The 20,763-nt window shown below is 39.4% G+C and overlaps 1 protein-coding gene across 3 annotated transcripts in view; it reads right to left on the bottom strand.

Annotated features, from left to right (window-relative positions):
* The window catches only part of FSTL4 (follistatin like 4), a 615,437-nt gene that overhangs the window by 76,576 nt on the left and 518,098 nt on the right, over positions 1-20,763 (bottom strand). For all 3 annotated transcript variants that reach the window (XM_042455922.1, XM_042455924.1, XM_042455923.1), the window contains exon 7: positions 7,184-7,350. In XM_042455922.1, coding sequence (XP_042311856.1) covers positions 7,184-7,350 — 167 coding nt within the window. The remainder of the gene's footprint in view (positions 1-7,183; positions 7,351-20,763) is intronic.

The following is a 20,763-nucleotide window of genomic DNA, read 5'->3' as shown; positions in this document are numbered from 1 at the left end:
TGCCAATGGGCAGTTCAGTATCTTGTTTAGCCTTTGAAGCATTTAGTCCATCCTTGAATGGACTTGCCAACACTCTCTTGAAGGAATGCAGATAAGCCCTAAAAGATGAGAACTATGGAAATTAGTCAAATACTTTTATAGGATTGTTATATCACATCCCTTAAAAATAAAAATAAATCCTACATCTTTATTTTTAGGTGTTTTTCTTTAAAGAGAAACAGAAGTAAACTTACAGCTAGTCTTGTTAGAGCTTTTTTTCTCCCATGGGAAGCTATGATAAGGCATAGATGCAGGTACCACCATTAATGTGCAGATTAGCAGATCTAAGAGTAAATTCCTGGAAAATGAATGAAGTTTACCCTCCATTATCAAGAAATGTGTAATTTGTGAGGCAATTCAAAATCACTGTTACTTAATCACATCAAATATTAAATTCAAGGATGTTTCCACTCTTCCCAGAAGGCACCTGGCTCCATCTTTGCCTCTGAGGGGAAAGAAAGTAGGGCCATCCCACCTGGCCTCCACAAAGGAACTCCACTCTTCCCAGAAGGCACCCGTCTCCATCTTTGCCTCTGAGGGAAAAGAAGGTAGGGCCATCCCACCTGGCCTCCACAAAGGAACTCTGCCCCCCCTCCCCAGAAGGCACCTGGCTCCATCTCACTCTCCTGCTAGTCCCAGAATTCTCCACAGGAAGAAGGACAAGTATAACCTGTGCTGCCTGGAAGAACTTCCTGCTTGCATCAGACTCTTCACCAGAAGACCTGAGCTGGCAATATTATTATTGTTTTTTATTTTTGTTGTTGTTGTTGTTGACCTTTAATTGTAAAGCCCTCAAACTCCTTTACCACCTCAGAAAGAGAGCCAGCTACACCTCTTTCTTTTTCTCTCCTGTCTCTGCCATTGTCACACCTTCTCCTGTTGATCACTTGGTTGCGAACCCCATCCTTCCCATGGCTCGCCACATTTCTCCTAACCTGATTCCCATTTGGCCTCTCCCTGTCTCCCTGCTTCCATTCCTCTGTTCCCTCTGGAACTGCTGCTCTGCTGCCCCTAAAGCAGCAGCAATCCATGACCTTTTCCTCTCCAAATCCTTTAATCTCCTTGCTCTCACCAAAACCTGGCTCCCAGCCCATGATACTACAACCTCCGCTGCCCTTTCTTTTGGTGGTCTCTCCTTCACCCACACAAGGTGCCCTGAGGGTCGTGGAGGAGGAGGGGTTGGTATCTTGCTATCTAACTCCTGCCAGTTTCAAGTTCTATCTTTTCCCCCCAGCTATCATTTCTCTTCCTTTGAGTTTCATCCTATTAGGCTCGTTTCTCCTCTACAGCTCCGGGTCGCAGTTATCTATCGCCCTCCTGGCTCTGCCACCCAGTTCCTCTCAGACTTTGAATCATGGCTGACATTCTTCCTTTCAGATTCAGTCCCCACTTTGATCCTAGGTGACTTCAATATCCACAATTCCAATAACCCCACAACATCTCGCTTTAACTCTCTGCTAGCTTCTTTTGGCCTCCAACCACACTCCAACTCTTCAACTCATTCTCTCGGTCACTGTCTTGACCTAGTTCTTGCTGCAAACTGCGCCATTTCTGACTACCTGGCACTTGACTTTCCACTATCTGATCATCATTTAATCTCCTTTGCTCTCACTTATACTCCTCCTCCTCGCCATACTATTCAACGCCTTTTTCGTGATCTTCAATCTGTCGACTCTAACCATCTTGGTCTGACCCTGGATTCATCTCTCTCTTCCCTCTGGGATTCTGCTGATTCAGCAATGTCTTTATTTAACTCTACTCTCTCCTCGACTCTTGACAATTTTGCCCCTGTCTCTGTATGCACTTCTTCCTCTAAGACTAGGCCTCAGCCCTGGCTTACCCCCATCATTAAGTTTCTCCGGTCCTGCTCTAGAGCGGCTGAACGTCTTTGGAGAAAGTCCAAACAGTGGGCTGATTTTATCCATTTCAAATTTGTTCTTTCTTCCTTCTCACGCGCCCTCTCTATGGCAAAACAGAATTATTACAAATCATTGATCTCCGCCAATGAGAGGCGCCCACAGCGTTTGTTCTCCACCTTCAACACTTTGCTTAAACCTCCCTCTCCTTCTGTCTCTTCACCATTCTCTCCTAATGACTTTGCTAATTATTTCATCTCTAAAATTACCACTATTCACTCTGAGATAGTCCCCCCGATTCTTCTTCTGCTCTTAATCTTCTATCGCCCTTGCCTAACAAATTTTCTGTGGCCCGTTACAGATGGGCCTTTTAGTACGGAGTCAGTCCGTATTAGGGTTAGGAAGGTGCGGTGCTTCCGCACCCCCTAACCCTAGTACGGACTGAGTCCGTACAAAATGGTGGTGCCCCATCTACATGGGGGCCGCCATGATGACGTCACGACCGCGCCGCCTCTATACGGGGCGGCGCGGACGTGATGTAATCGCTCCGCGCCAGGGCGCTTATTGCGCCCTTTGCATGGAGCAGGAAGGAGCTTTGTTTCGGAGCTCCTTCCTGGTTTGCGCCGCTGGGCGCAGCCTTCACACGGCTGCGCCCAGCGGCGCAAAGGAGAAAGGGGCCAAGGTTTTGGCAAGACTACAAGGAAGGAGAGGGTCTTCTCCATGGCTGGTCCCAGGTTTTTGAACACCTTCCTAAAGGAGCTAGGATGGCTACTTCCTTGCTGTTCTTCTGACATCAAATGAAAACATTTCTATTTCAATAGACTTTTAGGAACTGTCTATAATGGGCTTTTTAATGGTCTGCTGTTTTGTCTACTTTTATCTCCCATCTTTTACAGGACATTTAAATGGTTTTAATTCTATAGCTTGTTGAATTGCATTTAAAAACAACTTTCAAATATTTTTGACATTTTAATTTTTTTTTTTAATCTGTATTTGCTTGAAACTTGTAAGCCATCTTGAATCTCTATGTTGTGAGCCTTTCTGATGTTTTTCACACCTCAGGACTTTATTTTTTGTTTAAAAAATTCATTGGTACAAAAACATGGTATTTTTGTGCAAAGACCCTGATTTTTTGTGTAGAAGATTGTTGAAAATAAATGTTCTCTGTGCAAAAGTCTTCATTCCTTTTTACAGACTAACACTAAGCTTTCCAACCAATGTTTTCACACACAAAAAATACCAATATGTGAAATATCTTTCAGCAGTTAACCATTTTCTCAATGGGGTGTCTTGATGTTGAGACACCTTTTCTTGTTGAGGATGAGAAATGTTCAAGTATTCTTTATATCCTTAACACAGATTGGAATTGTCCTATATGGTTGGAGCTGTCATCTGCTGCATATACTACAAAATATTAAATCAGTTGAAACCTAATAAGAATCTTTGTGGCAGTGATGATCTCTGTAAAACTGGGAATTACCTGGCTGTTTATCACTTAATTAACATTAACCATACCTTCTGTTTCCACCACCCACCTGCTCTTGGCAGTATGAGATTATAATTAGTAGCCTTTCTACTCCTGTTTTAATATTCTAGTTCTTTTGAGATCAAATCAGCTTTTAAGAAAGTATCTCCCATGCAACAGCAGCATTCATTACTGTTACACATAGTTTTGCCATTTTAGACTTTGGATGTTTAGGACAAGAAAAAATAGATGTTCAAATGGCCATTTACAAGAGTCTTCCAATGAAACTGTTAAGACCTGAACAGATAAGAAAAATTACTGTGTTGCTCATAAAATGAATGAATGAATGAAATATTTATTTATATCCCGCATCTTCCATTTTGGGGCTAGAGGCAGGTAACAACATTAAAAAACCTCATTAAATAAACCAGAAAAAATATGAATTTTAGTTGCCAATCAAAACATCACACAAAGAGAAACCAAAAGGAAAGGGCATATAAAGACAAAGGAATCTGTGTACATTCAGGATTAGCTAGCCTTTTGTTATCCATCATGATCAATTTTTGTTTTGGTTTAAATAAAATCCCTGCCTTCATCCAATATGACTATGAGGTGCAGCAGTCTTAGCAATATCAATTTTCTTCAGCAATCCAGATCCTTGAATTTTTTTGTTTTTGTTTTTGTTTTGTGTAACATTTTCTGAATCGGTGGTTTTTTGTGGGTTTTTCGGGCTATGTAGCCATGTTCTAGAAGATTTTCTTCCTGATGTTTCACCAGCATCTGTGGCATCTGGCATCTTTAGAGAATGCTTGCCTCGAAAAAGTGGGGGTATATATATATATATATATATATATATATGTGTGTGTGTGTGTGTGTATGTATGTGTGTGTATATATATATATATATATATATGTATGTATGTATGTATGTATATATATATATATGTGTATGTATGTATGTATATATATATATATATATATATATATATATAGAGAGAGAGAGACTGAGAAGATGACAGCCACAGATACTGGCGAAAGGTAGGGAGGAAAAAAATCTTCAAAAGGACGACCACACAGCAAGAAAAAAACAAAAAAAAACATGGATGCCGGCCATGAAAGCCTTCGACTCCACATTTTCTGAATCACTGTATTAGAAGAGCATTAACTGTGCTGAAATACAATATACATTTTTTTAAAAAAATGCATGGGAATTCTCTAAGCATTTATGTGCTTTTGGTTGTGCCAGAAGCAGGCAGGATTTCCTTGGAAGCTAAAAGGTACAATTAATCTCCTGTTAAACTTCCAATTAACTAAATTGCTAACCTTATTGTGAAAAGTAGAAATGCAATTGAGTTGCTGCTTGCGGCATGCTGAAAGGGTGGGGAATGAAGTAATTTAATTAACTGACTTCAAGTATATTAAGAAGCATAATTCCTCCCCCTCCCCCAGCAACTTTAAATAGATCATTGAATAATGTGGATTTTTGGGTCACATAACACACTGTGTTCAATTTTCAGATTGTCTAACACACTGTCCAACTGAAGCATAAAGATTTTGAGGAGTTAATGCAAAAGTTGCTACTCTTTCCAATTGGCAAGGGTCCCAAATATGCCATCAGTGCTCACAGAGGTCATTTAAGAATCCATTGTTTCTTATATTACTTCAAAAGCATTGCCAAAGCCTTCACATAACTGCTAAAGTAAATGGAGATCATGGCTGGATGAGGCAGAAGAGAATGTGATGCAGTTATCCAGTGATGCTCCTGTTTTTGCGACTTAGAAAAACTGCCATGCCAAGTAATTGCATCACACTCTTTCCCCAAATCTCCCAACATGATTTTTGTCAGAAATCCCATAGAAGGAAAGCTGAAGTAGTTAGGATTTGAAAATAAAAACCATTCAAGTAAATATAGTCTACAACTAAGAGAAGTTCTGATAGAACTCTGAAATGGACCAGAAAGGGGTAATTTTGACCACCACACCGTGATTGTTTACCTTGTCTGAGCAGGAACCCTTTTGTATTACATCATTGTAGAACTATGATTCCAGTATAAGTACTGTATAAGTATAAGTATTCTAGGGTAAAATATCCCAATTGAACTGCTACAGCACCTACAGACAGACTTTAGTGCTAATTGAAATATGCCAATAAATATGGAGAACAAAGCGGTGGCCAATAGACTAGAAACACTTGATATACATACCAATCCACAAGAAAGGAGATACAAAAGGCTGCAGCAACTATAGGACAATAGCACTAATCTCACATGCAAGCAAAATAATGCTCAAAATTCTACAGTATAGATTACAACTATACATGGAGAGAGAAATTCCAAAGGTGCAAGCAGGATTCAGAAAAGGAAGGGGCACTAGGAAACATGTTGCAAACATGTGATGCCTAATGGAGTACACCAAAGAATTCCAAAAAGGAATCAGCATGTGTTTCATAGACTACAGCAAAGCATTTGATTGTATAGATCATGAAAGACTATGGCATGCACTCAAAGACATGGGTATGCCACTACGTCTTATAGTCCTGATGAGGAATCTGTACCAAGGACAAGAGGTCACCATCAGAACAGAATTTGGGGAAACAGAGTGGTTCCCAATAGGAAAAGGTGTCAGGCAAGGCTGCATTTATCACCTTACTTGTTTAACATATATGCTGAAAACATAATAAGAAAAGCAGAATTAGAATCAGAAAAAGGAGGAGTGAAGATAGGAGGAAACAACATTAAAAACCTAAGATATGTGGATGGCAACATAATATTAGCAGAAAACATTCAGGAATTGGAACAGTTAATAAGGAAGTCAAAGATGAAAGTGGAAAGGTAGGTCTGATGCTGAAAATAAAGAAAACAAAAATAATGATCACAGAAGAAATACACAAATTCAATCAAGACAACAAGGAAATTGAAATAGGATCAAACATTGACCAGAAGGGAGACTGCAGTCAAGAAATAAGAAGAAGACTAGGAATGGGAAGGGCAGCTGTGAAAGGGCCGGAAAAGATACTGAAGAGCAAAGACATACAACTGAGCACCAAAGTCAGAATCGTTCAAGCCATTGTATTCCCAATTACCATGCAAGTGCTGGGCAATGAAAGAAGCAGACAGAAAGAAAATCAACTCATTTGAAATGTGGTACTGGAGAAGAGTATTCAGAAAACCCTGGATAGCCAGGAAGACAAACAAATGGGTTCTTGAACAGATCAGACCAGAGATCTCCTTGGAAGCAAAGATGATCAAGTTGAAATGATTGTATGTTGGCCACATAATGAGAACAAGTTCTGACCTGATAGTTGTTGGCCAGGTCAGAATGCACAGGGAAGCCATTGAAATCCACAAACACCTGGACAACTTCAACAGGAAAGAAGAAACCCTTAAAGTGAACAAAATTTGGCTACCAGTCCTGAAAAACAGCAAAATCAGGACTCAGCAAATGCAAATGAAAAACCACCCAGGGTCAGGGATTTCCCCAGCAATGATCACTAATTAAACAGACAGTAATCCTCTTTGCATATCCTCCCACCCTAAGGCCTTGCTATCAACAACAGAACAATACACAGATTAACATGGAAATCACTTATCCCTACCCAGGGTCACACAATACACACACACACACACACACACACACACACACACACACCCAACTCTCTTCCATGCAGCATTCTCTGAAGATGCCAGCCACAGATGCTGGCAACATATCAGGAATTAACTCTTCTAGAACATGGTCACATAGTTCCAACCCCCCCCCCAAAAAAAAAAAACCATATGGATGCTGACCATGAAAGCCTTTGACTTCAATTAGGCCAATTAGACTTACATTGATATCCTCCAAATCTAAAAAGTTCAGCATGACTCCATTGCGTTTCCAGATGATTGGAGGCCTCAGAGGTCCACGGATAGCACAAGTCAGTACAGTACTTAGCCCAACTGTTACTGTGGTAATGCTGACCTTCTGTTCTTCAGAAAGTGTTAGCTGGACCACCTCTGTGAAAGAAAGAAGGAAAAGATTTTATTGTTGTTCTTATCATGATCATCATCCCTAAAATGTATTGGGCCTTTTTACAGATTAATTGAAGAGTTCTCAGTAACAGCTAAGATACGGATAGCGAAAACTGGTCATCTTTAAAACAACAGTGAAAATGTTTTGCACCTCAATAAATCCATATTACAATGCATTCCTTTAACTCAGATAACCTTGCAAGTATTTTGAAAAGTACAGCACTATAATCCATTCTTATTTATATCCCAAAGAAATTGATTCATAGTAAAGAGACTGTAGAACATACTATAGGGCTTGAGAGATGGCCCCTAAGGGTGGCTCTGTACTGCCCCTGGGAGCACTGCATTGGGGCCATGGCAACCACAAGCTGTGACCCCGATCTGGCATTTTCACAGCGTAAAAGGAAGCTGCAAAAAGTAGCTCCTTTTTGCACCATGTAAAGGGTGCCCTAGCTGTGGCGGTGTGGCATTTGTCCAGTTCTTCAGAGCAGCATGTGTAAACGTTGCATCAAAGAACTGGAGAAAAGCTGCTGCAACCACAGCTTGGGTGCCCTTTTTGTAACGCAAAAAGGAGCCGCTTTTTGCAACTACTTTTTGTGCTGCAGAAAGGCCAGATCCAGTGCTTCCAGAGGCGGCACAGAGCCGCCTGTCATGTGGCTGCCTGGGCAGCATCATGCTGCCTGCATGATGATTGCTTGGGCAAGCAGCCTGCCATGCGGTTGCTTGGGCAGCATCATGCTGGCATGGGAGCAGAGTTGGGGTGGCCAGCATGCGGTCACCATGCCCTCACTCTGCCCCCATGCCGGATCTTTATGCCAGTCTGTACAACCCCTACAATGATATTTACACATCCTCCCCTTTAAACATGGATAAAAGTACAGTTATGAAATAACACTACCTACTCAGATCCCAAAGAAATTGAATTCAAATTAAATACTGTAGAACAAACTATAATAATATATTCCAGTGGCATCACTAGGATTGGTGTCACCTGGTTTGGTAACTCAAGGTTTCACTGCCGTCCATTGACCTCCTCCCATACCACACCATACAGACTCCTTAGTAAAGTTTTTTTGCACTAATGTTACTCGTAAATTATAATTCCCATATTATCACTGAATGTAATAGCAATAGTTGTGATATAAACAATTATATGTACATTGTTTCATGGGCTTAAAGTGAAAATTTGGAAAGACGATGTTTTTAAAAAAAACGTTAAAAGAATAGTTTTAAAAATATTTTTTAAAACTAAAAAACCAACTTTTAAATTAAAAAAATATTTTTATATAAAAAAAACTTGAACCTCTCCTTTCTCTTTCCACTGAACCTTGTCCCACTCACAACACCTCTTCAGCATTTAAAGGGATGCAGGCAAACACAAAGCTCATTTCTGTCAAAAGGCAGATGTTGGGGAGCAGTGGTGTCACCCCCTACTTAGTGCGGTCCACACCTCCTGCACTCCCCTAATGATGCTCCTGATATTCACATATTCCTCTTTTACATTATCAGTAAAAAAAAGAAGTCTGAAAATAGCCATAAACTACCATAATACTACCTATTTATGTTGCCTGTCCAAACATTGTACATCTTAGTTACTTGATTTTATGGGGAGTTATATGTCCAAAAAGCTTTAGGTGTTATCATTTGGTTTTTGTAAGAAAATGAACATGAGATTTTTTGCACATACAGTAGCAGTTCAGTGATTCAACTGTACCAGTAGTGTGGTCTATGGAGGTTGTCACATACAGGAAACCTATTTCATATAGCTCTTTCTCAACACAAGAAAAGCATTATAAGTCAACTGGTGTTGGTCAGATTTGGTTTAGTGATGACAGGGGGATTCTGGATCATTTTGTTTGTTATCCTTGAGCCTGTCAGCTTCCCTCTGTCACTCACATCTCCTTTTGTTTACAAAATGCTCAAACAAACTGAAAGTACAGATTGAACAGCCAAAGTAGCTCAAGGCCTAGAGAAAACAGTCTGGGATGCCATAGCTCTTTTGGGTAAATTCTGAAAATGATCGATGAGACTCACAATGTCCAGTTTTTATACACTGGAATGGGAATTATACAGCCTGCAAAGCTACATGCAACTTTCAGGGCTTGTCTTGGCCCCTAAAGGTTAAGAATGACTGTTCCTGGAAGCTCCAGGGCCAGTTATTATTCTCTAGGATAATTATTCTTTTTCACTCTTTTTCTTCCAGAACTGGCCCCACTATAGCCTCCCGAAAAATGACCCTCAGACTTCCAGAGCTTGTCTACCTCTGCTTTATACATGCTACAGTTGCAAGGTATGCAGAAATTCAGCTGTGCAAATGGAGATGTAATCATAAGAAAAGTTTCCTCTGTTGCCAGTGAGTTGGTATAAATATACAGAGACCTACTAGAAAAAAGTATCAACAGGATATATGTGTGTCAGCGGGGAGAACTGAGTAAGTTTTGTCATTTTTAAATCCTCTTAACATTGGGAAATGAATATGTAGATATTTTGTTGGATGGATAACTGTTGTAAATTCAATTATATAAGCTGATTCTTAGTCATCAGAATATTTTTCTCTTTCTCTCCATTAACATAGTTTGATTAACACCTGCACAGAGATAAGTATTGCTTAGGACCCAGACACTGGTGCATTTTGCCCCCTCCAAAACCACTCTAATAGCATTATTGTAGAAGATGACAAGCACTTTGCTGTGTGTGTCTGGCAATATAGGCAGGTAAAATACTTCATGGTGGAATTACTGTCAAAGGCAGAGAGTTGTTATTAAGCATTTCACCGAGAGACAGCAAGGTGTGTTAGGGCAATCAAGATGCATTGTCAAAACTGCAACATTTACAGTTTTATCATTCCCTGGATGCCTCTTCTTGGCACTGTAGCTAAGGCTCTGGCACAAAATGAAAGAATTTAGATCTATACTACATTTAAATGCTACAAACTGAGTTTTCAAGTTAATAGCCCATTAAGATTATAGTTTTTTTAAAAGGTAGGGGGTTCACATCTCCTTTGCTACAATGTTGAGTCAATCTAGAAGTGCTAAAGAAACAAGTGAGCCAAATGTACTGATTCCAGAAGGTATGGCATTTCTGGAAGTCATGTACACCTTGTAACTGTAGACTCCTGTTCTATGAGAGTGGCTGAGTGAATATTGCTAACTGAAAAGAAGCTGCTGCATTAAAAGAGAAACTGAGAAACAATAAACTTTGACATCACTGACATGAAATGTTGGCAGAACTTTGCAGAAGCCACAATAGGACTAACCAAATTTTTGATATGTGGTTTTTTTTTTTTTTTGCTATTTGTTTATATTATTCATATTGCATTGTATTAGGAATTTGTTGTTGTTGTTAGCTGCCTTTGAGTTGACTTTGACTTATGGCAACCCTATGAATGAGAGACCACCAGGTCATATTCTCAATAGCCCTTGCAGGTTTTTCAGACTCAGAGCTGTAGCTTCCGTAATTGAGTCTATCCATCTGGAATGTGGTATTTCCCTTTAATTACTGCCCTTCACCTAACCAAGCATTATTGTCTTTTCTAGGGAGTAATATCTTCTTATAATATGGCCAAAGTTTAACAGGCTCAGTATAGTCATTTTGGCTTCTAGGGAGTGTTCAGGCTGATTTGCTCTATGACCCATTTATTTGCCTTACTAGCAATAGGAAGTGGCAAGTACATTTCTATAGCACTTATCAGTGCTTTTAAGTACTTAGATATGTGATTTTAAATATTTGGATTTTAATGGATTTAAGTATATGTTTGCATGTAAACTGTTAGTCACCCCAAATTGAATGAATGAAATCAAATAAATAAATAGGTTTATGGGAGTTGGGATTAAACTAGACAATTCTGAAATCCCTTTGATCCAGACAATTTTTGTAGAGGTAATATCTTTGCGACATTGAAAGATTAAGCACTTTTGTGCATTTTGACAAGAATAGCAGTGATTTAACCAAACAAACAACACAGCCCTTTCAAGGAAGCAGCAGGCTGAAAAAACATTACTCACAGACCAATACATTTGCTACACACAGTCCTGAGTTTTAGACAGCCTTGGATTTATGGAGAAGGCAATGCTGAGAGAATACCTGGTTTCCTCTTTATTAGTGTTGAGACTGATTAGCCTTTAAGAGAAATTTTGATTAGGGATTGAATCACTGGATAATCTGATCACATACCCTTTGCTGCCTCACAATTTCCCCCCTATATTTATGTCCAGAGAAATTAAATAGCCACACTGAAACATTGATCAGTGAAGTGGACATAGTCTTCACCTACTTCTAGGCTGAAGTACTTTGATCAATGCTTCAGATGACCTAAGAAAATAGAGACCAAATTATTGGCCTTCTCTTTAGCAAATAGTAGTGGCATGTTTTTAGCTTCCCAACAGACAGAATGCAGTTTTTTTCATATTCAGTAGGACAGGGCTTCTTGTTGTTGAAGTTGAGGTACATTTAAGGGATGACACTCATCTATACTGTTGAAATCCGGTTTAGCTAAACTGAAGAAGAACGGCTAATGTTTATTGACAAACAATAAGTGTTCAGATTTTCATACTTCTAAAGGTGTCATGTTGTTTACCAGAGAAAATAGGCAAACAGTTCAGCATAAGGGATAATTTTAAAAGCAAACAGCAAAATAAAGCAAGCTAAGCATACTAGTCTGTCCCCTCCCCATGATAACATATCAAGGAAGATATCTTTCTTCGGTTACTGTATATACTCATGTATAAGTCTAGAAACTATCCTCAAAAATTTATGTTGACTTAGCCATGGTTCAATGTCAGCAGTGTACTTCAACTCTTATTTAAAAAGGAACCACCCACTGGTGAAAGGCAAGAGTGCAATCTGTCCTGGAAGCCCTGACTCCACTATGTCCTCTTATCCATCCAGCCTTTACTGTGAACACAAACAGTTATGCCTGCTGGAATTTTCTAAGTTTTTTGTTTTCCTTTGCTTTATCATTTAGATCACTGATTCCCAAACTTTGGCCCTCCAGGTGTTTTGGACTTCTGCTCCCATAAAACCCCAGCCAGCCAGCTTAGTTAACAGTCAGGAATTCTGGGAGCTGAAGTTCAGGAACCACTGCTTTAGACTTTCTAACATTTCCCAAAATTTTACCTCCGACTTATCCATTTTGGCCCCAAAACCTGCCCACAGCTTATACAATGCAGACAACTTATAATTGAGTATATACAGTATATATATGGAGCCCTTCTTTCTTTCTAATTAGAGATGACTAGGAAGTAATTCCTTTTGGGAAATGAAAAGCACTCTGCCCATAAGGAAATATTCCTCCCTCCCGACCCCTTCACTTCATATGCTCCAGATCTGGTTAGGGATGGGTATCAGCAGCACTAAAACATGACCTGTTGGACTGGTGATGAAGAGTGACTTTGAAGTACACTAATGAAAGCCCCATATAACACTGAATGGAATTGTGGGATTTTTAAATTGTTATCTATTAGATCAGGGATAGGTAACTGTGCCAGTTTCAACTCTGGAACACCTCTACAGGCTGTCCCATTGTGTTCAGGTGCATCAGACATAACTTCCTGCCATTTTTGCGTGTGATTATTTGGCCACTTCTTTGGCTGTTTTTTTTTCTTCAGTTTTGGACATTATGGGAGTGGGTTAAAGTTTTAGGCATTTGGAAATCTAAACTGTTACATTTGCAACATGTTTGGAGGGGAAGGGGCTTTGGTTGGTTTGGAGGAGAAAAATCACCTGACAATGAGAACAATTATTATTATTTTTTTAAAAAAAGTGTGTGGAGCTTTGTGGGCCACCAGGAGTAGTTTGCAGGCCCACTTGGACGCCACTGACCATACTTTCTCCAGCTCTGCACTAGATAATATTATGTCATTTAATGTTAACTGAAGTTACTTTATATTAACTGAAGATATGTTTTCAGGCAGACATAATATTTAATGCAGTGCCAGAGTTTCACACCATGAGGATGTCTTACGGCATATGCTCAGCTACCATGCCATTTGGTGCTAACTGATGCTTTCTGAATCTGACTAGAAATGGCTCCACAGAAGCAGGGTCAAATTTACTGAAACCTGAAGCCTTTCATTATTTATTGTATATCCATATATAAGGGAACTGGAGGAAGAGTTATCATTGTGAGTTCAAGAGAACAGAATATCGTATTGTTCAGGTGATAGCCAGGTACAAAACCCTCTTAGTTGAGCATTCAACTCTTCACATAATTGTGTGCCAGAAGATCAAATAACTTTAAAATAAGTTTCCTGTAATCTTGACACCTTGCCAAACTTCTGCTGCCCTTACTAGCATATAATAATAATAAAATTTTATTTCTATACCGCTGTTCCAAAGATCACAGTGGTGTACAACAAGGATAAAAACAGATAAAAACATCACATAAAAACATCACAACCCCACACCCCAACAGTATTACAAGAATAGAAGTAAAAACAATTACAAACAACAACATCCATACAAGTGGCTGTGCAGAATGGAATACAGCAAAACATTGTGAAGGGGAAGAGCATAACAACAAGGCTCATGGGGGGGAAAGCCTGGTGGAATAAATAAGTCTTCAGGTTCTTCTTGAAGACATCAAGGGAGGTGGAAGTATGGAGCTCATTGGGGAGGGAGTTCCAGAGCTGTGGGGCTGCAACAGAAAAGGCCCTCCGAGATGAAACATATCTAGCATCTGGAACTCTTAAAAGATGTCTCTCACCTGATCTGAGAGTGCGGGGCGGATTGTATGGGGAGAGGCGGTCCTCCAAGTACCCTGGGCCCAAGCCATTTAGGGCTTTATAGGTAATTGTATTCGGCCCGGAAGCAAATATATTTGCAACTGTATTAGAACTGAATAATCACAACTTTCTATTTTTATTGTTTCCACACATTATAATGCCATTTGCAATATGCACTGCAGTGGGCTATGTTTGATATTAAAATACTGTTTCCTTTTTTTAAAAAAATAAATAAAATACTACTATTTGATAGGACAAAAGCACAAGTTCTTAGCACAATGTAACACATGCAGTGGCTTAATGTGGACTGCTTTCTTCTGAAGAGATACAAATTAAAAGAACACCTTGGATCCAACCCTTTTTCAGCAGGCTCTTTATGTACAAATCCTCTTGTAGAGAAATATAGGCCAAAATCCAAAATTGTGCTGGTGCTGCAGAATTTCCTTCCCCTTTCCTCATCACAGTTCTTCTCATGCCATAAAAAATAAAATAAAATAAAATGAAGGTATTAAAAGGTTTCTCAGCCTTCTGTCAGGGGTGTCACTAGTAGAAGGAGGAAGAATGGCTTCCACATTTAAGATAAGTAGAGCTTGGAAAAGTTACTTTTTGGAATACAACCCTCACAGCTTTGACTGTGCATGGCAGGGCGTTGGACTGGATGCCCCCTATGGTTTCTTCCAACTCTATAGTTCTATGATTCTATGATTCTATCATCCTGTTGTTGTTATTAGCTGTCCTTGAGTCAATCTTGACTCATGGCAACCCTATATATGAGACATCTCCAAGATCGTTTTCCTCCATTGCCCTGCTTAGGTCTTGTAGATTCAGGCCTGTAACCTCCATGATTGAATCAATCTATCTGGCATGAAGTCTTCCTCTCTTTCTGCTGCTTCTACCTTCCCTAGCCTTTTTGTGTTTTCTAGTGACTTATGCTGATGTGGCCAAAGTACAGCATCCTCAGTTTTGTCACCTTGGCTTCCAGGAAGAGCTCATGGTTAATCTGTTCAAGGACCCATTTGTTTGTTTTCTTGGCTGTCCACAGTATCTTCAGTAGTCTTCTCCAGCACCATAATTCAAATGAGTTGATGTTCTTTTTATTCACTTCACTGTCCAGATCTCACATCCATACTTTGTGATAGGTAATATAATGGATTAGACTGATCCTGCAGAATAATAAAGATTTCAGTCTTGATGCAGCAATTCTTGTTATTCAGTCTGTGGACTATACAGTAATTGTATACATTTTAGCATAGTTATGCTGATCACATAACAGTCACCAGTGCCAGAGCTCCAAAGAGACAGGCAGTAGCAGCAGTGACAGAAATGTCATTATTTGTTTCATTTCATGATTTTTACTAAAAATAATTTTGGTGGGGAAGTTCAAAAAAATATCCAGATTGGGTGTCAAATATGCTATGTATGGCACTGCCTTCTGGAACAATTTGAGAGGAACATGGGAGACTGCAATGAGGAGGTAGAACAGCCTTTCCCAATTACACTGGCTCCCACTGTTCCATCTGTGGAAGTTCAGTGCTGGATGTCCTTTTGCTTGTTAAGATTATTATTTAGATTGCAGTCCTAACTAATCAAGTTATCTGAAAGTAACTTGACATTAGACTAGCTGAAATTGTGCTTAAATCCTTCTCAGCCTAGAATGGTGGTAATTACTTAGGACTACCATGTCCCAGACTTTGCTTTGTGCCAGGACAGTCATCATATCTCTGGGCATGAAAGGGTTTGAGAAGATCTGGGATATCCCAGCTCCTCTCTTGCCCCACCTAATCCCCATCTCCTTTTGGGCTTTTGTGCCAGCTGATCTCAGCTTGCATAGCAATTGTTCTGAGAGATCTCTCTATCAGTTTGTATCTGGGGGCAGCCAGTATAAGGAGGTTGTAGCTGCAGGAAGGCAGGTCCACTGGTACAAGAGGCTTTGGCCTTTTTCTAACTCCTGACAGCAGGCATACTTTTGAGTTAGAATTGCACTGTTGGTTTCTATTAGTGACAGGTTACTAATGCAAAAAGATCTCTGCTTTTACAAAAAGAGTAAAATGTGATTGCTTCTGGTCTCTGATAAACAAATCATAGCCAGAGAGGCTATTTCAAGAATTGCTGTTGTCTAAGAATGGTGATAAATTTAGAAACTAACAAAACAACAACCCACTTCAATTTATTGCAGGTGCTTGTTCTGAACACAACATCATAGGCCAGAGCATGGAGTGGGAAGACAAAAGACTGGCTATTACAGCTTCTATCAGACTAGACTCTTATATGCCAAAGACCAAAATGGACATATTGTCAGTTGTTTAAATGCAATAAATATGCAGAGTATATTTTATTTGTCTGTTTTACAGTGGGCCCTTGCTGTCTGCTGGGGTTTCATGGCAGCCAAAGGAGACTCTTAATGCTATCAATGTCTACTGTGACAGGCATCTACATTTCTGGGCCCATTGATTAATGTGAATTAGTTATGGTAACAATCTAATAGACAGGCAGAGGCCATCAGATCCTTCCATGACTTAAATTTAAAACAACAACAAAACACACACACAAACCCACAAAACATTCCCGGAGAAGTTTTAGGGTATTGTTAGTTAGCCTCTGATTAATCATTTTGATTTAACTTAATATTAACTGCTAGTGAATTACTTTATGAATTGATAACTTTTTGGAATATATTCTTATAATGAAAGTCAGTGTGGCTATTTTTATTGACAAACTACCTGGACCATTGCTCTGAAATGATCCAAAGATAAAAGTATCAAAAATACACTGTACATGCATAATTTACCTTTAATACAAGAGAAATGTGTGGGAGGGAAATCAAGCATGTGTGAAAAATAAATGTTTTTACTATTGATTTAATTATTTATTGTTTTCTGATTAATTTTATTGACTCTTACAAGCAGCTGTGTGAACAATACAGGATGTTTTCATAAGCTTCTGTGTTTATAAAGAAAGCCAGCATAATGTAGTGGTTTGAGCACTGGACTATGACTCCAGAAACCTGAGTTCATAAACCCACTGAGTCATGGAAACCCACCAGGTGACCTTGGGCAAGTCACACTTTCTCAGATTCAGAAGAAGGTAAAGACAACATGTTCCACAAACAAATCTTGCCAAGAAAACCTTATAGAGGCTGCCATAAATCATAAACACCACTTTAAAACAAAAATAGTTATGAATCCCCCCTCTGTTGAACAAATTGTAGCTCCACCCACCCCACCCTCAACTTCCCTATATTGATGAGGAAAGTTTACAACTGTGTCGGTGAGGAAAGTCTACAACAAGGTTCCCTCATCTAACCACGCTGAGGCTAATGCTGAACCTGATACATTTTTTTGCAGACCTTCCTCAGCAAGATCAGGAGTAGAGAGGCAAAGCTGAACCATGCATCCCCATCTCCCTCTACATACTTTGAAAATATAACCCCTGTATAGAGTTTGTATCTGAAATTATTTAGAGAAGATTCTACAATAGTCTTCTATGGGATAATTCTGAGAAATTCAGCTGTCTTTGAAACATATATCAGTATTCTGCCAATATCTCTTTCCAGCATCATGGAATTTTAAAGTTCCTTGATTTGGTAGGTTTTTGATAAAAATTAAAGTCCAGAAGTGCTTGCGTATTTCCCTCTCCCATCCTGTTCTCCTTTTCCTTTCTGCCTCAAACCAGAGGATCTTCAACAAGAGCTGTGCTGTCTCAAGGTGAAAGCCCTGCATGCTAATTTGGACAGGTATTAGTACTTGTGCTGTTTTATCATGGAAATCTTTCCTCTGCTGTCATCTGCAGCCTACCAACAGCAATCATAATTTCACAGTGAAGACATGTATAATTGAGGTCATTACAGGGAGCAACCTGGAATGAACATCTACAGAACAAAACTCATTGATTTAGCATGGCTTAGAGATAATTTACATAGCAAATGTTGGCCATAGACTCTACTTTTCTAATGCTTACAGTAGTATGCAGAGAACTCCATTTTCATTTTGAAACTGCTTTCTGTATCTTTAATTAGATCTTTTCAGTTTAAACTCTGGACATACCATTTTTCAGTGTACTGTTACTACTTTTTAATATTCTTACATTTGCTCACAGATACCATTCAGTGCTTGAAACAGAGAAACAATATCTCTATAGTATTGAGCATGAATCTTTTAAAACAATAATGATTATTCTATAACTTCCCAGGCATTGCATAATTGTCGCTTACTACTTGATGTTCTTTTGGTGCCTGTTTATCAAACCATTTCCTGTATTGCTATGTACTGTATATGCATTATCCTACTTGAGAGTATGTATTTTCCCTGGAAAATGATTAACCATCCATTATGAAGCCAAGCCCTCCCTCCAGTCCATCTGCCTTGGTCCAGGCCTTCGAGGTAGAGAGGAACTGCTGGACCTCTTACCCTTTCCCTCCACCCTTCTCCTTCTGTGTCATGTCTTTTTAGATTGTAAGCCCAAGGGCAGGGAACCGTCTAACTAAAAAGATTGCATGTACAGCGCTGTGTAAATTTACAGCGCTTCATAAATAAAGGTTAATAATAATATAGGTTGAAATTGGGAGAAGAAGTGTTTTGGATTTTATTTTGGAATATTGGTATATACATAATGAGATATGTAGGAGATTCATTTATGTTTCATATACACCGTATAAATATATCCTGAAGGCAATTTTATATACAATATTTTAATAATTTTGTGCAGGAAACAAAGTTAGTGTACACCAAACCATCAGTAAGTAAAGATATCAGTAGCTCAGCCAGTTATGGACAATTTTGGATTTTGAAATTTCAGATAAGATTGCCTGTGCTAATATTAATGTCACAAGGTCAGAACATCTAATGTCTATAGCTAGTGAATGGAAAATTCATAAAGAAGCCAGGTCATTTGGTTAATGTCACAGTATTTTATTGTGGGTGAAGAAGGAAACATTGTAACCCCACACAAAATCACTGGAGATAAAGGTGTTACATTCTGATCATGTTATTTAAAAAAGAAGGGCCTGCGCGGCAGCAGCTCTGGCTGTGTGGGCACTGTTTCAGTCTGTGCAGGTGCCCATCTAGTGGCAATGGTGCCATTTCCAGCCATGTGGGCCATGTCCAGTGCGGGATCGCCACTGCTTCATCCCATACTAAATTTCTTTTAGAGTTCAAGTTCTTTCTGTGCCAAATATGGAGAAATGTGTGAATATTAATAAATTCTTCAAAAATGAATTGAAACTCTTCCACCAACCAAATTTGATAGGCATGTCTTAGTAATCTGAAGAAGCCCATAGACCAGATCATGTTGTACTTGCCTGCCAGACTCACATTGACAAATGTGCCAGTTCAGTTTTCTTGAATAGTCTGTTTATATTTCAAGTTCTTTTCATCCCAAATATGAAACAATTTGTTATTTGTGGTAAGCTCCCATCCAAAAATTAAATGAATTCCTCTCCCCTCCACCTGCACCAGCAAAGTTCAGTATGTATAGCTGCTTCAAACATAGAGAAGACCACGTTGGCTCAGGCTGCCATATAGGTGTTAGCCAAGTGGAAATCAAGGGCTCTGTTTTGGGTCCCCTTTTGTTTTTTTCTCCACACATTGTCCCTAGGAAAACTCATTAGTTCTTTTGGCTTTTCCTATCATTTGTTACGTTGATGACACTCAGCTGTATCTTTCCACCCCTGACTTTTCTCTGGGTCTTGAACAGCGAGTTTCTTCTTGTCTTACAGTTGTCTCTCAGTGGATGCGGAATTGACGCATGAAGCTCAATATGTCCAAAACTGAGCTTCTTATTTTCCCACCTAAATCTACTCTTCAATACTCCTTTTCTGTTTCTGATGATGACATTTCTATTCAACCAGTCCAGGAAGCCCGTAGTCTTGGTTTTATTTTTTATTCTTCTCTGTCATGTATCCCCCAGATCCAGACCACAACGAAGGCATGTAGATTCTTTTTATACAATATTGCCAAAATCCAACCATTGCTATCTGCCTCTACTGCCAAGATCCTGGTCCATGCCCTAGTGGTATCACGACTTGATTTCTGTAACATTCTTCTGGCAGGGCATCCTCTTTCTCACCTCCGTCCTTTAATTTCTGTCCAGCATTCAGCTGCATGCATTATCACATCCACCCACCACTCTGACCATATCTCTCCTTTGTTGTCATCCATTCACTGGTTCCCCCTCCCTTTCCATATTCAGTATAAGCTTTTGTTGTTGACTTTTAAAGCCCTGCATGGGTTGGCCCCTCCTTATTTATCAGACCTTCTTTCTCCTTACCTTCCCACTTGTACCCTCTGTTCTGGTAGTCAAGGCCTGCTGTCTCAGCCTAGGATTTTCACTGACCCATCCCGGATTCATCCCTTTTCTCTTGCTGCCCCTCACTCCTAGAACCTGCTTTCCCCGCGAACATGGCTCATCACTTCTTTAACCAGTTTCAAAACTGAGTTGAAGACCATCCTGGTCAGAGAAGCGTTCCCAGGCATTGCATGACTATCCTTTGTTACTTGATGTTTTAAATTTGTTGCCTGACTTACTTAATTGGACCTTTGCCTGTATTGTTATGTATTATTTATATGTATTATGCTATTATTTCTTAGATTGTACAACATGGGCAGGTTTACTTTTATCTATTTTACTGTTTGTATGTACAGCACTATGTAAATCTGCAGCACTATATTAATATTAATAA

The sequence above is a fragment of the Sceloporus undulatus genome, chromosome 2, assembly GCF_019175285.1.
Source record: "Sceloporus undulatus isolate JIND9_A2432 ecotype Alabama chromosome 2, SceUnd_v1.1, whole genome shotgun sequence".
NCBI classification, from domain to species: Eukaryota; Metazoa; Chordata; class Lepidosauria; order Squamata; family Phrynosomatidae; genus Sceloporus; species Sceloporus undulatus.
This window is presented reverse-complemented; position numbering and strand designations above follow the sequence as displayed.